Below are 17,071 nucleotides of genomic sequence, written 5' to 3'. Positions count from 1 at the left end.
CTTTTGTATATTCTGAAGCTGTATATATTTTTAGAAAACATCTATAGGCAATAAATCTGTAATTTCTACTATATTTGTGATGAATCATTTCCTTTGTGAACTTGTGTGTGCTTAGGTTTGAGAATTAATCAGATCTGAAATGTGGTGGAATATATTCGTGACCCTGGACCACAAAACCTGTCTTAAGTGTCAATTTTTCAAAATTGAGATTTATACATCATCTCAAAGCTGAATAAATATAAATAATCTTTCCATTGATGTATGGTTAATTAGGATCAAACAATATTTGAGAGATACAACTATTTGAAAATCTGGAATCTGAGGGTGCAAAAAAATCAAAATATTGAGTTGTCCAAATGAATTCTTAGCAATGCATATTACTAATCAAAAATTAAGTTTTGATATATTTACAGTAGGAAATTTGCAAAATATCTTCATGGAACATGATCTTTACTTAATATTCTAATGATTTTTGGCATAAAAGAAAAATCTATAATTTTGACCCATACAATGTATTGTTGTCTATTGCTACAAATATACCCCAGAGACTTAAGTAACACAAAGAATGGGTTAATCAATGTTTTCAGACTCACCTGCCCTCGTTTCAGCACAAAATATCGAGCCTCGGGATCTCCAGACTGAATTCTGGGTAACTGTGTCTCCTTGAGTTCACTGATTACAGTCAATAAAAGCTGTTTTGACGAAACAGAGAGCAAACGCAGTTTACTATATGGTCAGTTTGGATCAGAGTGACCTGTTTTTGGACCAATGGCAGAGAGGAGAAACCTGTTTGGACAAAATCACTTTTGTTTTCCGTTTGACACTTTAAAAGCATCACTTCACATATTATACTATCTGGCCAGTCACTTCCTCTGTTGTCATAACGATGTGCTCAGAACCCAACTGAAGGACAAAGAAAAAAACAATTATGAATAAATTAAAGATTTCCTGATACGCAGTTTTTTTATATATATATAATAATGCATGCAAAATATAGTCGTTTTAATTCTTTTTAACAGATTGCAATATTTGTTAATATAACAAATCTCCATATACTTTTAAAATAAATTGTAATATTTATATTTTAAAATATATTTATAATATCTATATTATTAAGGTTTTAAAAATATATATATTTTAATCAATATTTTAAATATTTATATATTTTTGTGCTTGGGTTAAAATGATACTAATAATTAGAATGAAAGACAAAATTATAATTTAGTACTTTTTGTTCTTTTAACAGAACGCAATATTTGTTAATATAACAAATCTCAATATGTTTTTTTGTAAATATTTATATTTTAAATTATGTTAATGATGATGTTTGATAGAAGATTTTAAATCGCAATATTTGTAAATATAACAATTTCTCTCTCTCTCTCTCTCTCTCTCTCTCTCTCTCTCTCTCTCTCTCTCTATATATATATATATATATATATATATATATAATAAATCAAGCTTATACAATTCAAGTAATATAATAGGATTAGGGTTATTTTTGTTTCTCTTTTACTACGTTTTGTTAGAAAAAAAATGCACTTTTTTTTTTTTTAATTAAGAAAAAAAAAATGTTATGCACATAACATCACAATCAGTGGAAAGCGTCTCACCTTGTGCTCTGTGATGTTTACGAGCAGCTCTTGCTGTAGAAACTGTTCCAGGATGTATTTTGGTGCCATATCAACCAAAGACTGCAAAAGAATCATCATCATCAGGTAAAACAGATCAAGTGATACAGTTCAAACCACTAAATATAAATCCTCTGCTTGCCTGGCACCTAATCACCTGTGTTTGATGCTTCAGTGTCTGTACCGGTTTAGCAGAAGGCGTCATGCCCGTCTGGACTATGATAATGGCCTTCGATAATTATAAATGCAGCTGAGCATCCTGAAATTTAAAAGGCAGCTATGTATTTTATGCAAGAATACCCAGTTTGTACTGTGAAAAATTAATATGATAAATATGTAAAATATAAATTGAAAAAAATACAGTTTTCATTATTACATTTTTTCTATTTACTAAAGTGCTGTACTGTTATATATTTATTTAAATTTTTTTAATATTAATTTTAATATTTATATTTTAAAAATTTGTTAAAGTTTTTATCATTTACTTTATATTTTAATATAAATTGCAATTGTAATAAAATAATTTTTTACAGTTTTTCTCTTCCTTTTCCAGACCTGTTTGAAAACCCATGATCTAAACTGTGATAAAAAAAAAAAAATATATATATATATATATATATATATATATATATATATATATATATAAACATGCATAAAATATTATTTGGAAAATGTTTAGTTTGCATTGTCACTTTTTCCTATTTATTATAGTACAGCACTGGTATGTATTATTTATTTATAAATTAATTTGAATCATTCTTATTTACGCTAATCAATTTAATTTTTATTATTATTATTTCTTTAATGTATTCATGTTTATTTATTTTAAATTACTTAATGAGACCTTTTGTTTTATTTTTATCTATTTTACTTTGCACATTCACACCTGTAGTCTTGGCTATACAGGGAGCATATGCATATATTTTTAATTTTAGTAAGTGTAAAGTTTTATATCCATTTAAAATCTAAAGATATACTGCTTATATATATTTTTTAAACGTATTACAACTACGTATAGTTACTTTTTGTTAATTTATTTATATTTTGCAATTGTAATAAAAGAATTTTTCAATTAATTTTATTGAGCCCAAAGACCACAGCACTTGTTTAAAGTCATATATTTAATTATTATTATTTTTTTTAATTGCTATTTTTCCATTAATATAGAGTTTTTGAGAACTTAGAGATGATCTGTGAACTATGGCAGTTTTGTGGATAAATCGTTATCTATTTTTATACTGTTGTGGCTTTGCATTAGTTGCAAAAGTACCGTCTCTGATTGGCTGAGGCTGACCAGCCTCATTGGAAGAGGCGTGTCTTTCCCCTAAGTGGGCGTGGCTCTGTGTCGCAGCACTATGTGGTTGTTTCAGCGCGCGCTGTTGATCGGGGCGCTGGGGAGCAAGAGCTTCGCTAGAGCCATGGTAAGATACCAAACAACACCTTTACCTGCTGTATAACGCGTCTAAGAGAGTGTTTAGACTAGTCTGTGTTGTCTAACAGCTAGTTATTGTAGTTGCTGTAAGTAGGTCAAAGTCCGGTGTGTTTATTTGTGGCACCTGCGTGTGTCTCCGCTAATTCACTCCGATGGAGGAACATTAGCCGTTAGCTTCAATGACGTAATCATGCCTTAAAATCAACTTATATTCGTTTTGTTAGTGTATTTTAAAATTGACGACTCGTTAAAGTCCGTTTTGTCTGCAGACAGATGTTTCAGGCGTGTTTTGTGTTCAACATTAGGCTTTCGAATGTAATCACGTGGAGAAAAATCAAGAACAATCACTGATGATCTCGTGATTTAGGGTTTATTATTAATAGTAAGCACGCCATGTGGGTTTATTGTGAAGGCTAACCAGTGATAATATTGATTTTATTAAGAGTTTTTAATTTTAAATTTATTTGGAGTGGATTTTATTATCAGTAGTATTCAATAATAATAATTATATTATTAAATCCCACTGAATGTTTCCCTAAAATACACCTGTTCTTTGTATGTAAGGGTGATGCATGTTTTATTGTAATGTGTTGCAGGTGAATTAATATGATCTGAAAGATTTAATATCTTAATGTTAGTATGCAACACAAAAATCATTCCAGATAAATTTGCAATGTGATTATTAAAATAAACATTATGTTGACTATTATAAAGTGCCTCCATAGGCACAACCGCACAGTTTCGTAAAGAAAAGTTTAGTAACTTGTGTTGCATATGTAAGCAGAAAAATCACGCGTAACTGTATCAGAGGGCAAAGATGACTTTTAATATGAGATTTCATCAGATGCATGAGGAAGTTGCATAAGTGATTTATTGCACATGATTGCTTATCATTGTTCTTGTGCTCCGTATTAATTTGAAGGGGTTGGCAGACACTCATCACACCCTGTGACCTTTGACCTCTCTCTGTTTATCACAGTGTGCCCAAGCCAACGACTGGCAGTCGGCCAAATCCATATACGAGTTCTCAGCCAAAGACATCGATGGAAATGAAGTGTCTCTGGAGAAATACAGGTGAAGAGATGAGGACGCTTTGATTTCATTTACTCAAGCGTCTTTATGACGATATTAATGCTCATATTTGGGGTTGGTGATCTGAACAAACTCCTAATATAAACTTCTTTTATCTTGTGTTTTGGTTTTGTTTGTTTTCGTTTTTGTTCGTTTTGAGTAGTGCAAACATCTGTTAGAAGTGTCCAAACGTGCTTTTCCCTTAGTGTTCTCAGAATTGCATGTCCAAAGCGTGTGCTCCCTTTTTAGGGCTTGAGTTGGTCATGTTTTTGTCCAGTATACGGGGTTTACGAATCTTGAATTATTGTTAAACCCAACCAAAACAACATGGAATTATCGAGGACATATTTGACAGAGGATGATAATGGTTGAGTTATTATAATGCAGTATAATTTCGTTTAACCTCTTAACTGTCACCCCCCCCCCCCCCCTTTTTTGAACATAGACGTTAAAGTTCACTATTCAAACTTAAATGGTTATAATTCATAATCGCTTTTGAATGCAGACCAAAGGTTGGTCTCTTTTTAAAGAAGACAATTGCAGAAGTGAAATTATTTCAAAAAATGAAAGCATAAAAAAGTTATGGAAGTGTAAATTTTTTGTGTAGAGAATATATTATATTATTTTTTATAATGTTTTTTTAATAAATTGTTGTTATTTGTTGGAAGTATTTTTTATTAATTTGTGTTCCAAATTTGAAGTTGATATAATAAAAAATTAGGTTCCTATGCAATTGTGTTTAGGCGTTATACCACAAACAGCCACCGGGTGCCAGTCAAACTCCATTGAATTTCTTTGATGCATTTTTCTGTCACAAATGTATCAATTTCTCTCTCATTATTATGTCTATGACAATAACCACCAAATATGGAATCTTGAGACTCTGACCTTTCCAACGATATGTATTTCGTCAAGATTATGAAAGGTTTTGATTCTAAAAGGCCGTAATATATTTGGAATATGACACCTCCCACTAAGAGGGAGGAGCCTGCTAAAAGATTTTAAAGTACGATTTCCATAATAACGCAGTTTCAGATTTCAAAATGGTTTTCACAGGATGAATTTGGAGGTTCTGATATATAATTTATGATGATTTCTAAAATGTAATAGGGAAAAAGGAAGCAAAGAAGATTTTTTTTGTGACAAAGGTCAGAACTCCTGTTTTGATGTATATGTTTTGAGGTGCACTCTTGTCATAAATTAATCTATTACTGTTCCTACAATATTTTTTAACAACAAAGAGTGGTCAAATATGTATTTAGGAGTCTTAGACCTTTCCAGCGATATATAGTTTTTCATGATTAGATTAGGATTCAATTGTAATATATTGAAGTAAATCTAGGCGTCCCGTATACAGGACGGTGACAGTTAAGAGGCCAACTAAATTAGAATTACAGTCATTTAAATTAAGTTAAATTAGAATTAGAATCAGTAGAATTTAGTTCTGTCAACCACGATCGCTTATTACACAGCACAAGAGAAATTCCCATTCATTAAATTTTAATCACAAATAATGACGATGCAAAAGAACGGGTTGAAAGTTGAACACTTTGGTTGACATATAACTGTGAACTATGATAAAAGTTTGTCAGTATGCATGGATTAATCACGTTGTAGCAACCTAATTATGTGCAGGTGAGACCAACTGAGAAAGTTAGTCGCAAAAGAGCGACCAATGGGAAGAAAGAGTCTAGAGCCCTGGATTTGGAGAAATGTAGCATTGCATCAGTGTCTCAGCAATGGATGCTCTGCAGTGAATGGGTGCCGTCAGAATGAGCGTCCTAACAGCTGATAAAAACATCACAATAATCCACAAGTAATCCACACCACTCCAGTCCATCAGTTAACATCTGGAGAAGACAAAAACTGAAACATATCCAGAATTAACTCAAATATGAGTCCATAATTCATAATAACACTTCCTCCAGTGAAAAAGTGTTCTGGTGTGAATCAGGAGAGAAATCTGCACAGATCAAGCACCGTTTAAACAGCTCTAAACAAATATGTGTCTGGATTTTGATGTGAGAGACAACAGCAGATGGGCTTTATCACTGGAGGAAGTGTTGTTATGGATTATGGACTCATATTTAAGTTAAAAACATCTTTAATGAAGGATTTATTGATGCTTTTATCAGCTGTTTGGACTCTCATTCTGACGGCACCCATTCACTGCAGAGCATCCATTGCTGAGACACTGATGCAATGCTACATTTCTCCAAATCTGATGAAGAAACAAACTCATCTGCATGTTTGATGAGCACATTTTCAGCAGATTTTCATTTTTGGCTGAACTGTTCCTTTAACGTCTGTCCTCACCCACATTATACTCCTAATGCTCATTCTTCACTGTGCTTCCAGTTATTCTGAGTGTTCGGCCGAGTGTAATCTTGCTCTGTGAATCTGGGGCGTGGTGTCTGAAGTGTGTTTGTGTGTGTTTCAGGGGTTATGTGTGCATCATCACTAACGTAGCCTCTAAATGAGGTAAGACTCGTGTAAACTACACTCAGCTTGCGGCAATGCACGCCGCTTAGGATGGGATTTGTTTATGCTTGGTTTGCTTTGCAACCAGTTTGGAAAGCAGGTATGTACAGGAATAGAATGCCAGTTTGTAGTGCATTATATGCTTTATTCTGTGTACACTATGCAGTATTTTAATCAGTGATATTGTATGATGCAGTGACTTCACATGACATTGCATCTTTAATCCAGTGAGTGGTGTTGCATCTCAGAAGTGATTTTATTTTTGCTTTTTGTTCCAGGATTGTGTAAAAATTGTGAATAAGTCAAGAAAAAGTAAATATTGAAATCTTTAATATTGCTTCAGGTTCATTTGTCAATTCATGCATGTATAATGTGGGATACTGTGTTCCATGCATACAGAAAATTAGCATTCTATGCACTGCATACATGCTGCAGAAGAAGGAATCTTAGCTGTGGCGTTATATTGTGAATTCAGACACTTTCAGTCTTGAACACTTGTTCTTTAATGAAATGTCCCAGACTGTAAGAGCGTCCGCTGTCCTGACTGGAAGTAGGTCACGCCAGTGAAGCTGTAAGTGGATTATTGGGTGTTGTGGGGTGAGATTTAATCTTACAAGAGATACAAAATCATTTATTTGCATTATCAGTCTTCATTTTAATTTTAGTCTTTTTGTAAATTTAATATGTGCTTTTGTCAGTTTAAATGGGTTTTGTTTTTTTAATATTATTTTTAAGTTGGTTTTTGTTTCAGTTCTTATTTATTTCCAATTAATAATTTTTTTTTTTTTTTTTTTTTTTACTTTGCGAGGTAAATGTATTTTGTTTAAAACACTGTGCGGTTATAGTTCTTAATATTACAGTGTTCTTCAAACTAACGTTCTGATTTAAGTTCAGAGGAAATCTCGCACTGACTCCAGCGGCGATGATGTCATCACAATATTTGCATACGGAACTGTGACTGATCTTCCCTGCAGATTATTAAGCACTTATAGCCACTTGAAGTTGATTGTCTCAGTACTCACACGCTTGCGGTGGTTCTTCAGCTGTAAGTGTTGGGTGTTGTGTGTTGGACAGGAGCCTGGGACAGAGGCGGAGATCAAGGAGTTTGCCAAAGGCTACAAGGCAGAGTTTGACCTCTTCAGTAAGATAGGATCGAGGTGAGAGGGGGCTCGTAGGTTCTGTAAGTTGTTGAATGGGCTGAAGGAGAAGGCCAAAGGGGGAGTCTGGTAATGGTGAGTTTGGTTGGTTTGTTTATTCTTATTCTCTTATGCAATTATTGTAATTCTTAAACATATGGAATCTGACATTTTTACTGAAGATGTATTATGTTTTTTTAAATTGATGAACTTACTCTGTAATGCACTGATCATTTGGCATGAAACCTTTTTATTTCCACAGCAACATCAAGTGGAATTTCACTAAGGTATCACTGTTTTATTTTTTATTTTTTTAATTGTATGTTAATAGATGGTATTTATTCTCTGATTCTCTACTGTAATATTGTGACCTGTATGATTGTTTTATTTTTTATTTTTTTATTTTTATTTTTTTTATCGTAGTTCCTCATCAACAGAGAAGGTCAGGTTGTGAAGAGACCGACGATCCAGCGTAAGCTCATAATAAATAATCATTAGGTGTCATGCATTTTAGTGATCACCCTGATGAAGGTCAGGTTGTGAAGAGGTATGGACCGGCGGAATATGGGTGAGTAAGTTAGTAATTTTTAAAATTGTTAAAATCTGAGAAAAATATACTTCAGAAAATAATGTATTTGTTGTATGTTTTACATTTTATTTAAAAAAAAATATTTTTAATAGATTTATTTTATTAAATATATTTTTGTTTTAAATTATGGATTTATAACATAATTATAATATACATAAAATGTATTAAAATGTAAATAAATAGTATACAATTAATAGATTTGTATTTTTGTTTAAAAAGATTTTGTATGTATTTATTGTATGATTAGAATTGTGTGTTTAATTTTTTTTTTAAAATATATAAAAACTAATTTTGTAGATCTCTAAAAATTAAACAATTATTGATTTTATTAAGTTAATTTTAAATCGTATAAAAATTTTAAATATTTTTTATTTATACAAAATTAAGTTACATTTATTAAATTTGTATTTGTTTTAATTTTTATTAAATTGTATAACATTTTGATATTTATAAAAAAAAAAACAAAAAAAAAAACAAACGGTTGCATTTATTTTATAAATTTTATTAAATGTATAATAATTAAAGATTAAAAAAATAAATAAAGTCCAATGTTTTTTTGTTTTTTTTTTTTTTGTCCCATCAGGTGGTTGAAAAGGATCTTCCCAAGTACCTGTAGCCTTTCGGATCAAACCCGATCTCCGTCCCGTGTGTTTGTAGAAATGCGTCTCCTCTCTGGTCGGCGGCTGGATGTTGGCGGGTGAAGCCCAGATCTGTGACGGACGTTCCTCAAGCCTGTGCTCAGGTGGGGACGGCCTGATGTCCTCCGGCGTGCATATTCTCTGGGACAGCCCTGCGATGTCCAGCCGCGGGAGAGAGAGGAGCTGAACTGCACTGAAATCACTCGTGTATCTGTAGAAGCTTTACTAATGAACAGCTGTAATGATTAAACAGTAGATCACAACTTCCTCTGCGTGAGTGTTTTCCTTTACTAGACTGAGTGATGTTTACAGATTCAGAATATTCTGATTAAATCATGTCTCATATGGGACTGTGGGTAAATTGGGCTGCTTTTTGATCGTCATATAAATGTTGAAATGTGACCCAATCCACACTAATAATTCATAATAGCACTATTAATCAGATGTAGTAGTTAAAGCTCAGTTGTTTTTTTTATTTTATTTATTCTTTTCAGTAAGTGTTTTATTGTAGTTATTAAAATTATTTATATTATTTAATTTTACATTAGTATTTGATAAATAGTATAATTTATATCAATTAATAGTTTTTATTAAATTATTGCATTTTTTAAATACTTTTTGTTTTAATTTAATTTATTGTAGTTTTATGCTTTTGTCTTTTTTTAAGTATTACTTGAACACTTTTATTTTTATTTTAGGTTTTATTTTATTTCCGGTTGGTAATTAAAATTTTTAATGTTGCTTTGATAGCTAACTGAAATAAGTTTACATTTTTCTTCTTAATTTTAATTTTATTTCAGCTGTATTTTAACAAAAATGTTTTGTCGATTTTCTGACCCTCCATGCGGATTGTCGCCTCCAAGTGTCTCGATAGTCACCTTGAATAAGTGACTTTAGTTGATAAGGGTGATCGTGTGTGTGTGTGTGGTTTTTCAAGTGTATTGTAGTTTGAGGGTCACCCGGTAGAGAGCGGTATTTTCCCATTTATTCCCATTTTATTTTGTATTTTTTTATTTTATGGTTAATTTGTCCTCTTAGTATTTAATTTACTGGTAAAATGGAGGCTTTTATAGTGCTTTAAACTAAAAAATTATTAGAATTGTGTTTGAATGAAATGCACATGTAAATTCCTCCGTGGCTGACGTCATTGTAAAAGGCGCTACTAGGTTGACGTCACTGCTGCGCTGATCGGGAGCGCGCACATACTCGCACACGCGCCGCACCGCGGACCCAGATCATGACGCGCGCCCCGTGTTTCCTCGCTTTGATTCGCGTTGACGCTCCGCGGCTCGCTTGATCCGGATCCGATGGAGGGCGCCGCGGCCGGAGGATGCGCGGCGGAGGACGCGGACGCGCTGATGGATGCTGCAGATCTCGGTACGCGGAGGATCTTTTACATTCAGCCTTCTGTTACACATCGATTTAATGCATATAAATGACATACTAGGTTTAAAATGATTCTTTTATAATACAGTCATGTTGACAGTACCATGGTATTCACACTTCATACAATCTGTTTTTCTGCCATAGCAGTATTTTTATTCTAAGTGGTATAATGTTTAGGTTGTTTATGTTCATTTAAATTGCATTACTGTAGGAACATAGCATGGAAAGACATAATTTTACCATGGCATAAGGCAGTCAGTATATTAAAATACCATCAGATCTCATCACTGAATCATTATACTGCTATAATAAAATTTTTTTAAGTGACAGAATTTACACACACATATATATGTGTGTGTGTGTGTGTGCATAATTTTTGTGCGTAAATGGATATAAATCCATACATTTTACCCAGCACCATGGTATTCTTTACCATGGCAATCTTCGAAGTACTACAGGACATGAATATCAGATTTATTAATATTTTATATAGGCTATACATATATGTAAACAACATACAGAACTACCAAATTTTGCTGAACGTTTGAATGCATCATATAATAATTGCTGTTAATAGTATTCATCGTCTGTTTGATTACTTCAATTGATTTTTCCGTACATTTCTGCCATATGTACATAAACTGAGTTGCAACTTTGCAACAATTAGTATCGTAAAAAGCGCTATACAAATAAACTTGAATTTTATATATATATATATATATATATATATATATATATATATATATATATATATATATATATACACACACGTGTATGTATGTGTGTGTGTGTGTAATTTGATATATCACTTATTTTTGTCATATATACAATACATAAAACTAAACAATGAACGTGCACAATAGGCAAGAGAGACCAAATATTTAAATATTTATATACAAATAATCTATATACAGATACAGTATCACCTTTAATCACATGTTCTGTATTGATATATACCATAGTATTACCACGATATTCTTACAGTGCCTTGCGAAAGTATTCACACCCCCTAATTTTTTTTTCCACATTTTATTATGTTGCTGCCTTATGATACACTTCATACACCATACTGACAAAGCAAAAACAGAACCTTCGTAAAATTATAAAAATAAAAAAACTGAAATGAGTTCATTGCATAAGTATTCATACCCTTAACTTAATATTTAGCTGAAGCACCTTTACAGTCTCAAGTCTTTTTTGACTGATGCAACAAGCTTTGCTCATCAGCGTTTGGCAGTTATCCGTCACTCTTCTCCTCATCTCTTCACCTCTCAAGCTCTGTCAGGTTGGATGGGGGCAGATGCACATTTTCAGGTTTCTCCAGAAATATTTGATTGGGTTCAAGCTCAGGCTGTGGCTGGGCCACTCAAAGACATTCACAGAGTTGTCTATAAGCTACTCTTGCTGTGTGTTTAGGGTCATTGTCCTGTCGGAAAGTAAACCTTCTGCCCTGTCTGAGCTTCTGAATGCTCTGGGCTTTCATCAAGGCTATCTCTATATTTTGGTGCATTGAGCTTTTCTTCTACTCTGATGAGTCCCTGCTGCTGAAAAACATCCCCACAGCACGAGGCTGCTACAGCACTCTTTACTGTCGGGATGCAGGAGATGAGCAGAGCTGGTCTCCTTCAAACATGATGCTTAGAATTGCGGTTCATCAGACCAGAGAATCTTGTTTCTCAGGGTCAGAGGGTCCTTTAGGTGCTGTTTTTTCCAAGTGTGTTTTCATGTGTCTTCACTGAGGAGAGGATTGAGTTTGGCCACACCCCCATAAAGCCCAGATCAGTGGAGTGTTGCAGTGATGTTTGTTCTTCTGTAGATTTCTCCTATCTCCACATACGATCATGGAGCTCAACTAGAGTGACCATCAGCTTCTTGGTCACCACTCAAACCAACGCCCTTCTCCATCAGTTGCTCAGTTTGGCTGGGCGACCAGCTCTAGGAAGAGTCCTGGTTGTTTCAAACTTCTTCCATTGAGGGTAACAGAGACATGCTTCTGTGACCCTTCAATGAAGCTGAACTCTTCCACAGATGTGTGGCTTGATGCAAACCTCTTTCTGAGCTCTACAGTCAGTTATTTTGACCCCAGTGCTTGGTTTTTGCTCTGATATGCATTATCAGCTGTTAGAACTTTTATTAAGATGTGTGCCTTTCCAAATCATACCAATTCAATTGAATTAGCCACAGGTTATCTTCACTCGAAGTGTAGTAATATCTACAAGCAAAATGAATGCTCCTGAGCTAAATTTCAACAGGTATGAATACTTATGCAATGGAATCATTTTAGTTTTTTAGTTTTTAATTAATTTGCAAAGATGTTAAAAACCATTTTTTTTTGCTTTAAAATAATGGTGTATGGAGTGTAGATTGTTGTGTAAAAAAAACAAAAAAAAAAAAAAAACATTTAAAGCTGTTTAATATAAGGCAGCAACAAAACAGAACGTTAAAACAATGAAGGGGTATGAATACATTTGCAAGGCACTGTATAAGAACCATTTAAATAGCACAAGTTATGAATGGCTGTGCTGTGCCACATTACTATAAGCATTCAGTTTTAATGTAGATGGACTTCTTGATAAAGTAAAGATACAGATTTGTTCCTCATTAATATTATTTTATAAAATATAAGATCAGATCGTAATGTATGTATTGATGCAGCAGGACTCTGAGAGTGTGTTAACATCATGTGAATGTCAGTCCGAGTGTGTCAGTGGGAGTAATAATGCTCTGAAGCGAGTGTTTCTCTGTGTTGACAGCTGTTCCTGTAGAATATCCTGTTGAGAATATACAAAAAAGGGGGTGTCTTTTTGGTGTTGTGTGGGTGTTTTTAGCTTAGCTGCTTATCCTGTTTTTAGCCGCGGTTCCTGTTCATCACGGATTCAGAGCGTGAGCCACCGTCACGTGATCGTCTCTTCTGTCTGTTGGTGTTCATTATTACTGTAGCGCTGGCTCAGTATGAGGGGAGCTTTACAGTTTGATATTCCTGCTGCAGCTCTGATGAGAAGATGAGACTTAATTGGGCTCTCGGTCATGCTTCGTTCAAATTTGAACATTTATGACATCAGATGTTTCTGCTCAATTCTATTGGAGCAGTTAAAATGCCGTAAGAGAACAGCTGTAAAATGCATATATATAAGATTGCAGTCTTCAGTGTCTTGACAAATTGTTGAGATCTCTTGTGAAATACTAGAGGAGACGCATATGAGGACGTTCTCACAAAACAAAACAAAAAAACTATGAAAAGCAGAATGCATATTATCCTGAAACATAAAGCTGGCCTCTCGTCACTCTGTCCGAGATCACAGTCAGATCTGGACAAATGCATGCATTTAAAGCTCCGTAGAAGCATATCAGGCAATCGCAGGAAGGAAACGGGATGCATTATGGGAGGAAGCACATCAGATATGTGTTGCTGAACTGTTCCAGGATTCAGAGGATCTTGCTCTTGTTCTTAATAGTTGTCTGCTTGACAATGTGGTCATACTGTAGATTAGTGGTTTTTAACTGTTTTTTTTCTAGTGACCAAAATCAAACACTGAGATTTATGAATATTGCAAAGAAATTTCCTCCCTTTAAAAGCTGATTTAAAAGTCTAACACTTCACTTCAAGGCTTTATATGTATAATACATTATAAAAAAAAAACATATTTAATGCATTAATGTGATGACTTATGCACATTTTTGTGCATTGCATGAGCTCATGAATAATTGTAACCACAGTTAAAGCTGAAAACTGTCCCAAACTTTCTCCTAAATTCCATGAGTTCCATTTAAATTTTCTGAACCCATTCTAAAATCCAGGTTTGATTACATTTTTATTATCAGAAATTGTGTTTTAAAAACTGAGTTCATCAAATTAACTATTTAATCATTTATTAGAATTGTAACAATAATAGAGCCATATGAAATGTAGATTTGTTTATTTCTAGAAATTCTGTTTATTTTATTTATTTTTGGATTCTGTTTTAAGAATGAATATAGATTTATCAAAAATGGTGGTAATCAAATGAATGCATAAAACTAACTGTTTAATGAATCTTTTAAAATGTAATCAAATGTCATTTGAACAATTAAAATTTTTTGGCAAAGTGCCGCATAGGTTTTCTGTTAAATTAAAACATGGACCAAAAAAAGTCATGTTTTAATAAACTGTATTATTATTGTTATTTTAATTATTTTTTGAGTACATTCTACTGTACAACAGTAATATATTTCTGCTTTTTTAAGTTTATTTAAGTTAAGCCAGACTTTATTTTGTCAGGCTGCAGTGAAGAGCATTGAAAGTTTCTGTGTATCTGACAAAAACTGCATACAAACTTTGCAGTTTAATATTTGCATACTGCTTTATATCATATTTTGATTAAGTGTACTGTCACACTTAATCTTACTGGACTTTTGCTGTGTTTTTCTTTCTTTTATTTCAGTTTTCCCTCATGTTTGATTGTGTTTTTTATTATTATTATTGATTTGTTTTTTTCTTTCCACTTTTAAACTTTGAACTTTGTATATCCAGGTTTTCCAAGACTATGGGAATTCTGGATTCTTCAAAGAAAAGAACGGTTGTTGAGGGGTTGAAATATTAAAATAAGAAATATTTTAGTTGTTTTTGCTCATTTTAATGCTTATCTAGTGTGTTAGACAATTAAGTGTATGCTAAAACCATAAAAATTCACACACACACACACAAAAATCATCAATTCATTACTTAAATAAAATAATGTTTTTTCTTATATTTCTTCTGGTTTTACTTACTACTTTATTATTATTATTATTATTATATAAATAAATAAATAAAAATAATATATATATGTTTTTTTTTGTGATGCTGAAGCAGACATGATGCTAGGGTGTTTTGGGTGGTTGCTAAGGCATCACTATGCAGTTGTTAGGGTGTTTTTGCTTTGTTAAGGGGTTGCTATGGTGTCATAAGTGGTTTCTATGGGATTCTGTGTGGTGTTGAGTATGTATTTGTTGGTGTTTTTTTGGTTTGTTAAGTTGTTTGTATTGTGTGTGATTTCTCTGCTGGATTCATGTGTGATTTTGAGCGTTTTGTCTGAGGATGTAAACACTGGTTGCGTAAGAACAGGAGCTTTATTTAGCATCTCACTGAGACTGACAACACAGTCCGATTCCCGCTGATGAAGTCAGAATGGATCCTAACAAACCTGAACACATTGTCAGATATTATCTCAATATACATTTTCTCAGTACAGATGGACATCAATCCATACAGTGCCCAATATTAAAAAAAAAAAAAAATTGTTGCAGTGTTACTTTAGTATTATTGATATACATTATAGTATTTATTAATATTTAGAAATAGCTTTTTATTATGATTATTTAAATTTTTACTGTATTTATACCATGCAATGTTTTTTAGTATTACAAATTATAGTATTTAATTAATAATATTTAATATTATATTTTTTAAAAATTATTTTTTCAGTTTTCATTTTAATTTTGGTTTACATTTAATCATTTTGGTTTATGCTTTTGTCATTTTTATTAGGCTTTTATCAACTTTATTTTAATTTCGGTGTTAGTAATTCAAGTTGAACCGATTTCAGTTATCTGCCAAGGTAACTTTTTTTAAGTTTAAGTTATTCATCAAATACTTAAATATATAATTATTAAAATATATAAATATTTATTATGTTTTATTTAATTTTTTTTTCAATTAATTTTTTTATATAGTTTTAGTTAATAACAACACTGATACAATGTATTTTTGTTTATTTACTTTATTTACAATATCATATAATGGATTATGCTTTTACTATCAAATACCATCACTGTTCTGTGGTGTTTAAGATTCTAATGTAGTTTAAGTTTGTTAGTTTTTTACTGTATTTTGATGCTTTCACTGCAAACGTCAGGAGTGTTTGTACACATTCAGCATGATTAATCGTTGTGAGTTTCAGCGTGGTTCAGAAAGCTTGATTTCGCAGTGAAAGCAGAGAGCTGTGATTAAATGTTTTATTTGGCTGGTCTAGACTTGCTGTGCTTTAAAGTGCTCTTGATTTACCGGCATGTGAAGCTCAAATCAGAACACACTCGTTTCTCAACGCTGTATTTAACCGCTCAGACTGTTTTTTATTCTGATCTCTCTGTAAGTCTGCAGCAGTGAGCAGGTTGAATAGCTGATGATCAATCTGTCAGACTCGATGTGACTGAAGTGAAGCTGACCTGTTAAACATATGTTTACAGATATATTTGCAGTGCTACAGTAAGGCAATACTTCAAATAATACACTAATGTGCTTATAATACATTGAATTATATTGCTGTTGATAATTTGATTATATAAGAGGTATGTTCTCATTTAAATTACATTTAATGAACCATTATGTGAGCAAACACTTTTAGTATTTGGTGTTTTAGGTGTGTTTTTGTTTTTTTTTTTTTTTTTTTTTTTGTGTGTGTGTGGTGTTTTTGTGACATATGAGGACACAAATTTGTATGATGACATGGGTATGACACAGGTATTACAGGGAGGTGACTTATGAGGACATTACCCCATGTCCCCATTTTTCAAAACGCTTATAAATCATACAGAGTGTGTGTGTGTGTGAGTGTGTGAGTGTGTGAGTGAGTGAGTGAGTGAGTGAGTGATTGTGTGTGTGTGTGTGTGTGTGTTTACTGTCCTGACCTTAATCCCAGCACGTTCCAGTACAGTCTGACGGTGGCCAGAGATTAATATTACCGTCGCCA

General features: G+C 32.8%; 1 protein-coding gene, 1 long non-coding RNA gene and 2 pseudogenes across 2 annotated transcripts in view; 3 read left to right on the top strand and 1 right to left on the bottom strand.

Moving 5' to 3' along the window:
• Positions 1-491: 491 nt before the first annotated feature.
• LOC122136332 lies at positions 492-1,869 on the bottom strand (annotated as a pseudogene).
• A 1,032-nt stretch (positions 1,870-2,901) lies between these two features.
• Positions 2,902-7,776, top strand: LOC109066374 (annotated as a pseudogene).
• Positions 7,777-7,853: 77 nt separating this feature from the next.
• Positions 7,854-8,318, top strand: LOC122136279. The gene is made up of 3 exons (XR_006154066.1): positions 7,854-8,038; positions 8,175-8,193; positions 8,283-8,318. It is a non-coding gene; the product is annotated as an uncharacterized LOC122136279 (long non-coding RNA).
• A 1,832-nt stretch (positions 8,319-10,150) lies between these two features.
• LOC109047549 (phosphatidylinositol 4-phosphate 5-kinase type-1 gamma-like) overlaps positions 10,151-17,071 on the top strand; it is a 39,053-nt gene continuing 32,132 nt past the window's right edge. The window contains exon 1 of the mRNA XM_042719094.1: positions 10,151-10,355. Coding sequence (XP_042575028.1) covers positions 10,286-10,355 — 70 coding nt within the window. The 5' untranslated portion in view covers positions 10,151-10,285. The remainder of the gene's footprint in view (positions 10,356-17,071) is intronic.

Source organism: Cyprinus carpio, chromosome B2 (assembly GCF_018340385.1).
Source record: "Cyprinus carpio isolate SPL01 chromosome B2, ASM1834038v1, whole genome shotgun sequence".
Classification (NCBI taxonomy): domain Eukaryota; kingdom Metazoa; phylum Chordata; class Actinopteri; order Cypriniformes; family Cyprinidae; genus Cyprinus; species Cyprinus carpio.
Note: the sequence above shows the minus strand (reverse complement) of the source record. Positions and strands in the feature narration are given on the sequence as shown.